The 12,562-nt window shown below is 34.7% G+C and overlaps 2 protein-coding genes across 2 annotated transcripts; both read left to right on the top strand.

Moving 5' to 3' along the window:
• Positions 1-1,727: 1,727 nt before the first annotated feature.
• On the top strand, positions 1,728-3,250 carry LOC132605521 (vinorine synthase-like). The gene has a single exon (XM_060318650.1). It carries the CDS (start codon positions 1,779-1,781, stop codon positions 3,108-3,110), a length of 1,332 nt encoding a protein of 443 aa, XP_060174633.1. The 5' UTR covers positions 1,728-1,778; the 3' UTR covers positions 3,111-3,250.
• Positions 3,251-4,681: 1,431 nt separating this feature from the next.
• On the top strand, positions 4,682-10,509 carry LOC132607578 (uncharacterized). The gene is made up of 4 exons (XM_060321607.1): positions 4,682-5,041; positions 7,278-7,881; positions 8,336-8,612; positions 10,242-10,509. The coding sequence occupies exons 1-4, from the start codon at positions 4,960-4,962 to the stop codon at positions 10,293-10,295; spliced, it is 1,017 nt and encodes a 338-aa protein (XP_060177590.1). The 5' UTR covers positions 4,682-4,959; the 3' UTR covers positions 10,296-10,509.
• Positions 10,510-12,562: the final 2,053 nt, after the last annotated feature.

Raw genomic sequence — 12,562 nt, 5'->3', positions numbered from 1 at the left:
TTTTCACACGGAAAAATTAGGAAGTTCCCCAGCATTTCAATGGAAAATTGTTTCTCATCATGCGTTTTATCAGTGAATTGAGTCGGTGAGAAAAACCTTTATTTCTAATAGGGGATGTTGTTAGTCATTCCGGTACTGTGATTTCTCTTTGGTATCTTTACCGGTACAATTATGACTTACATATAAGAAATAGAAAATATTATTTCAAAAGTTGTTTAGTAAACGAACTATTAAATGGAACGGATGAAAATTCAAATAACTGACCAACTTACTTGGGGATTGAGGGATAATAATAATAGCAGTAGTCTAATAGACTAAATCAATTTATCATGAACACAATAGTCCATTCCATTTCAGCAAACGATAACAGAGTACTTAAGAACTCAAATATCATACGGTAAACCACGCTAGATTAGTTTATGAATATAATAGAACCTTTTGAAACCAATAATGATACAGCTAAATTATCATTAAAAATAAGAATTAAAAGATCATACGGTATCCTATTCGTGTCCGTACGTTGATTATTTAAGAAGACGTTCTCCCCACGTACGAGGGAAAAAAATTCTTAATTACTAGTAAAATGTTATGGTGAGAAAACTATGAAGCAATGATACGAAATATCACCCAAACTAGTTGGACTTGGTATTAAATACAGGAAGTCAAAGTCACATGGAGCGAGATAAGTTAATTTATGAACATAAAGAACTTAAAAACCCAGATGATACAACTGTATGTATTAAAATAAGATTTAGAAGATCAAATGGTATCGTCTTCGAGCAAAAATTCAGATTACTTCAGAATAACTTAATTTTCTCACGGCTTACTTAACTAAGAATTTAGATTTATTAATCAAATAATTTGTAATAGCCAGTGCAAAAAGATTATGTGAATCTTCTTCATTTTGTATGATACCACATGATCTCTCGTTGACTACAAGTTAATAGTGTTTACCCAAAAAGCTATAGTTGAATTTGTTTAATGGTTTAAAGGATATGTAGATTGATTTGTTATAGATTAGAATAAAGTAATATCAATTAATAGTGAAATCAAGCAAATGTAGAATAAGAATATAATAAATTGAGCCTGGGCCGTGGGAACTCGGAAGAATCTCTTAATGCAGACGACTCCGATCGAACACTTAGCCTTTGAGAACACTTCGGATCCTGTAGAAAAAGCAAGTAAAAAGTAATAATTTGCTAATATGGAAAAGTGTAAATGTTAAGTTGGAATTGGATATTGGACTCTTTTTATAGGTGATAATCTACTAGCACAGAGCCGTGAATTGTCCCTCGTAATGGACATAATGATCAATACATGCCACTTAATTACAAAAAAATAATAATGTATGACTACATATCCGGTCCGGATATGTAACGCCTGAACTTCAAAAATACTCCGTGGCAATTGCTCCGTACTCTTTGCGCCGTGTTCGCGTAGAATGAAATGCATATTAATTGTTTCTGTCGGCCACACATCGATACCATCTCATGCCACATGTAAAGTCAATTTTCACCCTATACAAGTAGTGGGAAACAAATCAGTTTGTGAATAAATTAAAATAACATTACGTCTGCATTAATTAATTGATACCACATGATCCACCAGTTTGATTTAAAAAAAAAAATAGACTGCAAATTGATACATAATATATGGGAGGGCAATACAAAAACTTGATACATCGATTACTATATAAGCAAAAAATTATACTTGAGAGTTGCACAATTGAGTTCAACCAAGACAAAACTAGCTAGCCAGAAAACTAAAGTTCGTTAGTCATGGAAAGAAAGATTGAGATAGTTTCTATGGAGTTCATTAGACCTCTTTTTCATACTCCTAATCACCTTAAATGCTTTGAATATTCTTTTTTGGATCAAACGGGAATACCCCTATATGCTCCTTTAGCTCTATTTTTTCCACCTCCAATAGATGCTGGTGAATCATATTCCTATGAGCAAGCAAGGTCAGTCAATTCATCAAGATTACTCGTTTTGAAGAAATCTTTGTCTGAAACTCTTGCTCGCTTTTATCCTTTTGCTGGTCGAATTAAGGACAACTGCTCAATTGAGTGCAACGATGAGGGGGTGCCTTTTTATGAGGCATTTGCTCTTAATTATGAGTTTGAAAGCGTTCTTAGAAATCCTGAGTTAAGTGAAGATTTCCTCCCAAGTGCGGTTGTTGAAGATGGCTCGTTAATATTCCATAATTCGACCTTATATCCCCTGCTTGTCCAAGTCACCATTTTCAAGTGTGGAGCTATGGCTATTTGTATGGGTGTTTTTCACCAAGTTGCTGATGGGGCCACGTTGTATACCCTCGCCAATGCTTGGGGAATAACTGCCCGAGGTAGCAGCTGCAACGATTCATCTGAATTGGTTGCAGCTGCAAAATTCTTACCACCACCTATTCCATATGTTTCAAACGTGCCTAATTTGCAGTTAGAATTTACCAAATTCTTTTGTAATGAGCAACGTGTTGCTAAATTATTTACCTTTGATGCTTCTACTATAGCATCGCTCAAGGCTAAGGCTGTGAGCGATGATGTACCAAAGCCCACACGTGTTGAAGCTGTGTCAGCTCTGATTTGGAAATGTGTCATGGTTGCTACTAACTTAGGGCCATCAAAATTGGCCCACCTAGTAAATATACGAAAGCGGTTTGTCCCACCATTGCCAAACCATTGTGTAGGAAATGCAGTTGCAGTTGCCACGGCTGCATGTAAAGGCGCTGAGAATATGGATGGCTCTGACTTGGCCACCTTAGTCACTTGTATAAGAAAATCATTAATAGAACTAAGTTCAAAATATGTGGAGAAACATAGTCGAGATGAGGCGATTTTGGCTATTCCCTATGACTTCATGGAGCTAATTCCCGCACAAATCCGAGGCGAGGTAGGAGTGCAAATTAGTAGCTTGTGTGGCTACCAATTTTATGATGTTGATTTTGGATGGGGAAAGCCGTCATGGTTAACTGTAAATCAAAAGGCAATGAGAGATTTCGTATTATTGATGGATTCAAGAGATAGCCGTGGAATAGACGCATGGATATGTTTGAAGGACAGTAATACTATGTCAGTTTTCAAGCATGAACTGGAGCAGCTGCTAGCATAAATAGTTGAACTTAGCTTCTTGTATCAACTTTCATTCTTATTGCTTCAATTCCTCTGTTGTTTCTTTTTAAGGTGGTATGTATTTGTTTTCTGGAAGAATTATTTTGAGTGGTTTATGAAATAAAAAGAGCTTTGTGTCCATATCCTCGTGTAAGAGAGTACCACTTTTGTGGCATATAAACTGAGTTCGGGAAGTGTAACTATTAATAATTAGAGGGATAATATATATGGACAACCAAAATGAGGATGCAATAGAAGAAATTTCAGTCGAAGAAGCTATATTTGCCTTTGAATTCAGTTTGGGACAAGAATCAAAGCTTTCGAGCTTCTATTATACATTCAAATCCAGATCATGACATGTAAATTGAATTGTGATAATAGATCGAGACGATTTACGTAAAATCTTCAAAATAGGATAACACTTGCAACGCTTTGAAAATACCATAGACGGAACTAAACGGGTGATTGAGGAATACTAAAGCTTTCCACTTCATAATTAGAAGTCAAAGCCTTGCTGTTCATCTAATTAAACCCAAAACATACACTTTGAGATGCTAATGGAAGGGCATGTTTTAATATCAGGACCATAAATTTTTGTATTGGGCTTATATTTTCTGTTATAGTACAATAAGATAACCATAGTTTTGGTGACTAGCAACTCAAGCCTGCAAATCTTAACACATAAGAATAGGGATAGTCCATGGGCTTGTATTTTCAGTATCATCCAGCAGAATTTGAGAACTATTTGTAGCTTTGCCAAGTTAGAAGTACCTTTGAGCAAATATTGTTTGATTCCACTAGATCTAAATTACTTCGTATCGAATTAAGTTGCATCTTCCTTAAAGATTAGTCTACGTCAATGACATCAGACGTGGTAGAAATGAAAGTGATAAAATAATCATGCTGCCTTACTTTTCTCTTTCGTATTTGATAATCAGAATTTACTGTCTTGACTAATTCAAATTTGCTCCATAAAAAATCTATTATGGGAGTTTTAGCGCTTCCTATTATAAAGTGTTTCAATTTGCAGGATTCAAAACCTATTAACTCGACAAATTCATATTCGAGTCATAAAATACCCACCATAGGGTTTCGACATTCCCTATTAAAAAAGACTCCATTCTCAAAGCTCAGCAATTAATTAGCTCGACTAGTCCAAATTCACCCCATAAAAACTAAAAATCCCACTATGAAAGTTCTAGTGCTCCCTGTCAAAGAGGAATTTATTTTCAGGGTTGAACTCGAAAATTCTAACTAAAAAAGAAGAAGAAAATTTACCATAAATTATCCTACCATATTTATAAAAACTTTTGAGAAAAACAAAAGGAACCTTATATTTGTCTCTTTTTTTTTTCACCTTAAAATTGGCTATTTCAAGCTCTCAATTTCCCTCAGAGGCCCACACAAGTGGACGTGGTCCGTGCCAAAACAGATATTTTAGCTAATAAATTGGCCATATTCCTCGTAATAAAACCTTTCACATTCCATAAAAACACACCCTTTGTCCCCTTTTTTTTTTTTAACATAAGATCTTTTTATATTAAAAAAAAAAAAAAAAAGACAAAACCCAATCCCCATTGAATAGAATGAGACCCTTTTCTTTTGGGGGAAGGAAGGGGATAAGAAGGCAATAGGGTTTTCTATTCTCAATTTCTCTCTCTTTTTTGTGCTTCTCAAAATAGAAAGAGAGAGCTCTTAAACAAAAATCTCTTCTTCTTCTCCTCCCTTTTGGGGTTGAAGAAAAGAGAAACAAAAAAAAAAAAAAATTGAGAAAAAAACCCTCCAATTTATTGGATACATACATATATTACCCCTTATAATTTCTTAGTTTTTTTCTTTTTCTTTCTAATATGGATTCGGGTTGTGGTTATTTGTCAATGGTGGATCCTTTCTTGGTTGAAGCTCTTCAAAATCCACGTCATCGCCTCACCAGTAAGTAACATAGCTAATTATTTTTTGTTTTGTTTATTCAACAAATTTCATGTATTTGTTAGGGTTAGGGTTAGGGTTTAATTATGTTGAATTGGGTTTATTTTTAAGTTTGCTGATCTGGGTTTATTAGCTTTTTTTGTTTTTGTTTTTGTTTTCAACAAATGGCATGTAATTAACTAGCATGTGTTACTATTTTTTAGGGTTTAGGTTTAATTGTGCAGAGTATTGGGTTTATTTTTGTTTTTGCTGATCTGGGTTTGATTTATTTTTTGTTTTTTCAACAAACTTCATGTAATTGAGGGTTTAGGTTTAATTATGCTGGATTTGGGTTTGTTTTTGTTTTTGCTGATGTGGGTTTGTTGTGAATATGTGGAATTTTGGTGATTGATTAGCTGTAGATCTGAATCTAATGATTAACTAATTGAGCTTATTTATATGTGTAAATGATCGGTGTTAGTAATTTGGTTGGGTTCGAGAAGTTGAATTTAGTCGCAGATAAGCTAAATATTCTGTTCATTTGTGCTGTTGGGACTTGGGAGAATAGGTTATGTGTTGAAATGTAGGTTGCATAAGTAGTACTGTTAGGGGTTGTTTGGTCGCTGGTTAGGAAGTGAATTATTCAGGTTAATGTTTGGTAGCTTTTTAGTTGCTATGTATAAAATTCAGTACCCCAAGTACGGTGTTTGGGTTATAAGTTATGAGAGAATCTATGTATTATTTACATTTGTAACTAAACCCTGCATTACTCTTAACCAACTACCAAATGACCCCTAGTGTTATAGCACTAGATAGAGCCTTATGATGTATGCTGATTATTTGTCTGTGAGAGCACTAACATCTTAATTAGCATAGAAGTTGAAGATTTAATTCTCTGCTGAAGGTTTTACTGATAATTTGTTCTGTTGGGAGAATGGGTGATTGCCTTCTTAATGCTGACCTAATATTATGTGCAGAAATTGCATAAGCATTATTGTTTGTGATTTATTTGCTTTTGTTTTGCTCCCCTGCTCGACTGATAGCAAGGATGTTTTATCTTGCTTTGAGTGTTATAGCACTAGAAAGAGCTGTGTGATGTGTGCTGATTATTTATCTGTGAGAGTACTAACATGGTAATTAGCATAGTAAGTAGAAGATTTAATACTCTGCTCAAGGTTTTACTGATAATTTGCTCTGTTGGGTTAATGGGCGATTACCTTCTTTATGTTGACTTAATGTTATGCGTGGAAATGTATGTTGCATAAGCTTTACTATTAGTGTTTTATTTTTTTGAGAAACTGGTACTGTTATATTCCTCAGCATTAAGGATATGCTGGCAACCTCCAAAAAGGACAGTTAATAAAAAGATTTTAAAGGTAGAGATAAACTTACAATGCTCCTAATAAATCTACAAGATCATCTACATTCTCTAGACATTGTTCTTTACACCAAAAATAGAAAGATACAATACAATTCTCCTTCGCTTTCTGAATAGAATTTGATGTATCTTCAAAGCATCTCCCATTTCTCCACCATTTTTTCTGGCTCTTGCTTTCCCCTCTTCTAATCCAGCAACTCAGCAAGTCAGCAGTAAATCTACAATGAAGGAATAGGTGGTTGTTTGTTTCTCTTGCCTCCATACATAGAAAACATCTAGGCACAACTGTTAGACCTTTTCTCCGTAGCACCTCCTAAGTTACGCATGCCCTTCTTACAACCAGCCAAGAGAAACATCTCACCTTTATAGGTGCTATACTTCTCCAAACATTCTTCCATAAACCTGGCCTCCCTTCACTAGCAGCCCAATTCCTTCTCATGTACAACCTCTTAACATAAAAGGCTCCATCAGATTCCAACCTTGAGGCGTCCAGGAATCACCAATTGTAGCATTCTGGTGAATATATCAGGAAAAGCATCCTGATAGCCCTAAAACCAACTGTTTGTGTTTTATTTTGCCTCTGGTTTGCTGCGTGGATGTTTTATCTTGCTTTAGTGTTATAGCACCAGAAAGAGTTGTGTGATGTATGCTGATTGTTTGTCTGTGAGAGCACTATAATGATAATTAGCATAGAAGTAGAAATTAGTTCTCTGCTGAAGGTTTTACTGACAATTTGTTCTGTTGGGAGAATGGGTGATTACCTTCTTGTGTATAGTGCACGAACTAACTCATTGTTTAATATTTCTGTGTGTTTCTATTAGTAGAATAATTACTCTATAGTCAAAAGTATTTATATCTGGTTCTTCCTTGCTATTTGGCTAGTTCTACGAATGGAGCTCGACATTCAGAAGTTCTTGCAAAATTCTGATATGCAACAGTTTGAGTTCCCACATTTTCCTACTTCCTACCTCCGACTTGCAGCGCACCGTGTTGCTCAACACTATGGTTTGCAGACTATGGTTCAGGATAATGTTGTGGATGGTCAAGGAGCCAAAATCCTGGTGACAAGAAAACCTGAAAGCAAATATCCTGCTGTGCGTTTATCCGATGTCCCACCTAAACAATCTGAAAATGACAAATATGAGAAGATGAAAATAGTAATACAACCAAGGCCAAGTAACACCTCCTCAAAAGATGGTGAATCGGGTGCAAAACGCAGTCCAGTAAGAACTGTGGAAGAGAGAAAAGAGGAGTATGACAGGGCACGTGCACGTATTTTTAATAGTCCTATTAATTCTGAGTCAAGAGACACATTGGTTCGTGTTGCTTCTGACCTCAAGAACAGCATAGATGAGAATGAAAGGTTACTCTTGGATATGGAGAAAAGCCTCAGCAGCAGGGAAGGTGGTACTTCTTCCCGAGTTGCCATCTTTAGGGACAGGGAGAAAGAGCTTAGTGACCCTGATTATGACCGGAATTATGTTAGGTAAATTATTTGCCTTCTGAAACCATTTGTATAATATATTTCCTCCATCCCAATTTATGTGAAGGTGGTTGATTGGGCACTAAGTTTAAGAAAAAAGGCAATAATTTTGAAGCTTTTGGTCTAAAACAAACTTGAGAAATTTCTGTGCCTATAATCATTTCATTGAGGGTAAAATGGGAAGTTTAAAAATCAAGTTGTTACTAATTATAAAAAGATGTCATTCTTTTTGGGACTGATTAAAAAGGAAAGTGTGTCACATAAATTGGAACCGAGGGAGTATTTGTATATTCTACAATGCTTCATCTCAATTTGTGGAGTTTACTGTCTTTCAAACAAATGATATAGGTGTCTTTTTGAAAAATTCTTTATCTTTCCATGCTCCTCTTGTTCTGCAACAATTTAAAACATGAAATAGAGACTGAAGATGACACAATTGTCTTTCAAACTGATGCAGGTATGTTAAGAATGTCCCATCTGGTCAGTGCTTTAGCGTGGCACCTTTTGATGTGCAGAAGTTTCAGCCTCCATATGTGCATTACGATGCTGTTTTTCCTCAAATGAGTCAGCTACCCAATGCTCAAGCGTCACCAAACTACAGGAACCCTGTTATTGGCCCCTATCATGCCATGGGATTTAATCAGACCTCCAATGATGGAGTATTCATGCAGTGGCCATCGCAAAGCATGATTTATGCACATTCATATGATCAAGTTAGACATGCTTTCTTTCAGGTATGAATCAGCTTCATGTCCCTTAGTTACCATTTTCTTACTGGAGTTGAATCAGCAATCATTATGACTCAGATGAATTTGAGGCCTTATATGATAAATCACCAACTTTTTGTTGTGGGATTCTTAGGAGCCCTTTTTTACTTAATTTAATGAAATGTGTAATGGCCAAAGTAATATTTCAACAAGAGCACCAAAAGATGCACCTATATCAGATTATATAATTTAGTATTTGATGTATATGAGAACTCTGATTTGGAAGCTAAGGTAAATAAAAATATCAATCTTACGCTGTCAGTAATATGCTGTTTAGGTCTAAGTGTAGATGTTAGTAATGTGCTCGTTTAAAAAAAATATCAATCTTACTGTTACCATCTTAAAAAAAAATAGATATATATCAATCTTATCAGGCAGCCCGGTGCACTAAGCTCCCGCTAAGCGCGGGGTCCGGGGACTAATCTTATCAATCTTATGTTTTCCATAATATGCTTTAAGGTTCGAGGGACTAATTTTGCTGTTGTAGCATTAATATGACATCTATCAATTACCAGATATCCATATTCCTCTTGCCACAGGCCTGATGTTTGGAGAACTGAACTTCATGTATAATGATGTTTTTTGGAGTGGCTAGTCTGTTAACTATGGAAGTTATACCATTAGCTGCTGGTGTCTTCCTAGCGGCAGATGTCGAGATAACATTAAAATCTTGCAATTTTGTGTTCTTTTCCTGGCTTTGCATTTTGACTAACTATATTCAAATGGATTTACCTATTAGGAGAAATGACTGATGTCATCTTTCTTGGCAAATATTATCGGGGTATGCATATTATTATAAGGTCTCCTTTTTGGGCCTCAACCACACTCCGACAACTAATACATACCTAGTGTGATCCTACAAGTGGGGTCCGGGGAGGTTGGGGTGTACGCAGAGTCGTAGACCTTACCCCTACCTTTGTGGGGTAGAGAAGTTGTTTCCGGTGGACCCTCGGCTCAAGAAAAACTGGGCCTCAAGACACTGTTGGCAGAAATTTTCAGTAGTTGTCCGAAAATGAGACAACTATTTTAGTAAATGACCTTCTTTTTATTTCTCTTGCAACTGATGGATCTTTACGCCACGTGTCTAAAGATTCTTTTTGAGCAAACTGAAAATTTTATGAGAAAAAGTTAGACCACGGTCTAAAATTTTGTGAGCATGCAAACGTTAGAAGACAGTTTAAGGGTTTATATGTAAGATTGAGAAATATATAAACATATGAGCAAACATTACACCCAAGTCTAACGTTATCCGGAATGGTAATTTCCTAAAGACTATATTTACACAACTGTAAAAAATGGGTAAATCAGCTCACTGTTTGTGGTTAACGCCTGCCCATCTGTGCATTTTTTTTTGTTTATCTCTGTTTCACTTATTATTTATTTAGTATTATTTATTACTTTTGACATTGTCCAACTCCGCCTGTGTGAGCTTGCTTGTATTGCAAGTCCCAAGCCTGGGTAAAGTGGGATTCATATAGCCGACCCCAACTAGCTTGGGACCGAGGCGTTATTGTTGTTGACTATGTATGTGATATCTGTTAATATAACAGGCCAACTTAAGTAACTGATGCATTTTCTCTTTTTGTTTTGTTGCAGCCTGCTTTCTGTCAGCAACCACTAAGTTTTGGTTATTCGCAGAACCACAGTTGATGTTCAAGAAATGGTTACTCAGAGAATGTCTGTACTGGGGAATGTAATTTTTGTTCTCTCTTAGTGTTATCCTGGTTTAGGTTAATTGTCATAGACTCTATTAAACTTGGTGCTTCATTAGTCCCTTTTGCTTTCATTTTTTGGAACTCAGTTCGAGTGGAAGATTTAAGTACTGACTTTAAGTATCTTTTGCAGTAATATTTCTTACTACCTATATGCATTTGCTGTTATTAGTCCATGCATTATTTTGCTTCAATCAATCTGTTGGACATTGTTTGAACATGGAATTAAGAAAAAAACAGAATGACACATATATTGATAAACAAGAAGAAAGTACCCCTGGTCATGTTAGTTGTGTCAGTAGCAATATGATATGTAAAAGTCAAACTACTAGCAGTTGAGAGTATAAAAGTTCTCAACTAGTTTCTAATTAGTGCATAAAAAAGCTGTCAACTTTTATCACACGGACAAAAAGGAAAAAAGTGTCGAGCAAATTGGGATCCAGGAAACACTAAAAGAGCTAGTTGCCGACATTGAATGCAAATTAATCTGTTCTAAATTGTTTTTTCTTACCCCAATTTAGAACTGGTAACTTCCTCGAAATGTTGATTAAATTATCCTTTTCGATTATACTAGCATAGATTATTAAAAGAAAGAAGAAAGAAGGGTCACATGGATTTTTTGAGCTAATAAATGGCTCTCTATTTATTTATATATATATATTTTTTAATGACGATGATATCTGAATCAGCTTGCGTGAAATAAGATTATTCCACCGGGTTAATAAATGTTTGTTTATGGACACAGCAATAAGCCATTGTTAGTATAGATCTGTCTGCTTGATTTGCTAACCACGAGGGAAGCACATCCATTTAGATCCATGAATAGTACTTGATTTTCTTCTTTATAATAATTCCACAAATCTAGTAGATTGCATGATGAGGACGAAGTGTTCAATAATGTGAATCCCTTTGTATAGTTTTTTAAGATAAAAATTAAGACGACCTTAATGGATCAGATCTGTTTGGATGATCATGGAATATAGATTTAAGTTATGTACGCAGATTTGTAAAGAATTTTTTACATTATTAGCACGATGCAATATAGCAAATTACTCTATTCTTCAAATTTTCATATACAGTCAAACCTCTTTATAATTGTCATTCATTATAATTGTCATTCATTATAACGGCATTTCATATAACGGTCTGATTTTTTCAGGAACCGATTTTTCATGTTATATTTTACTTCTCTATAAAACCATTCTACGTATAACAGCAGTGGCGTTCATTATGTCGGTACATTCTTTGTAAAATTACCTCTCTATAACAACTATATTTAAATATTGTGTAATACTCCCTCTGATTCAAAAAGAGTATCCACTTAGACTTTATTTTTTGGTTCAAAAGGGTGTCCACTTACCTAATCAAGAAAGAATTAACATTATTCTTTCAGATTTTTCCTTATTAGGTATTAAGTGACCAACTACCAATACTTATTTAATTTGGGATAATTTAGTCAAATTACCTATTTTTGCCTGGCTAAGTGGACAATCTTTTTGAACTGGGGAAGTAATATTTTGTAAGAAATATATTATCTATAAAAATAAAATATTAAAATATTTATGGCAATCATCAAGAGAAAGCTATTGAATTCCTTTTTACTGAAAGTTTGGACAAAAATCTTTGTTAATTCAAGGGTATATTATCACTAAGAAACTGGAATTTATGAAACAACCTACAATTGTAGAATTCTTACGTCAAACTTGAAATATTTAAATTTTTGATTAATTTAAAATGCATATGCTCCTTAGTACGGTACAACTAGTTATGAATTTATTAGTCACTTCAATTTTTATTAATGAAACAGAAAAATCAATCGAGATTTTAAAATTAACAAATATTTTTTTTTCGTTTATAACATATATAAAAAAAGTATAGAAAAATAAATTTATGCGTACTTTTGTTTATAACGGCTAAATGAGATCCAAACGTCAAATGTCAGTATACATACATAACAATACCTCATTATAGTAGCTATGAAGTTTTCAGACGAAAGTTGCCACTATAGAGAGGTTTGATTGTATCACGTGTTATGGAAAGTTACTTGTTATAATGACAGCATAGACATGAGCTCACTTTTATTCGCTTCTTCTCCAAGCACATGAAGTTTAAAAATAACTGGCGTACTTTTATTCGTTTCTTCTCTATCGAGCACATGAAGTTTAAGAATAACTGTAGGTCAGTAGCTACCTACGAAAACTCCGA

The sequence above is a fragment of the Lycium barbarum genome, chromosome 8 (assembly GCF_019175385.1).
Source record: "Lycium barbarum isolate Lr01 chromosome 8, ASM1917538v2, whole genome shotgun sequence".
Lineage (NCBI taxonomy): Eukaryota > Viridiplantae > Streptophyta > Magnoliopsida > Solanales > Solanaceae > Lycium > Lycium barbarum.
Note: the sequence above shows the minus strand (reverse complement) of the source record. Positions and strands in the feature narration are given on the sequence as shown.

Bases quoted from the DNA above. Each gene is read 5' to 3' on its own strand.
- LOC132605521 (XM_060318650.1), top strand. From the start codon at position 1,779: ATGGAAAGAAAGATTGAGATAGTTTCTATGGAGTTCATTAGACCTCTT.
- LOC132607578 (XM_060321607.1), top strand. From the start codon at position 4,960: ATGGATTCGGGTTGTGGTTATTTGTCAATGGTGGATCCTTTCTTGGTT. The intron at 5,042-7,277 runs GTAAGTAACATA...CTATTTGGCTAG, and splicing joins TCCACGTCATCGCCTCACCA to TTCTACGAATGGAGCTCGAC. The intron at 8,613-10,241 runs GTATGAATCAGC...GTTTTGTTGCAG, and splicing joins TTAGACATGCTTTCTTTCAG to CCTGCTTTCTGTCAGCAACC.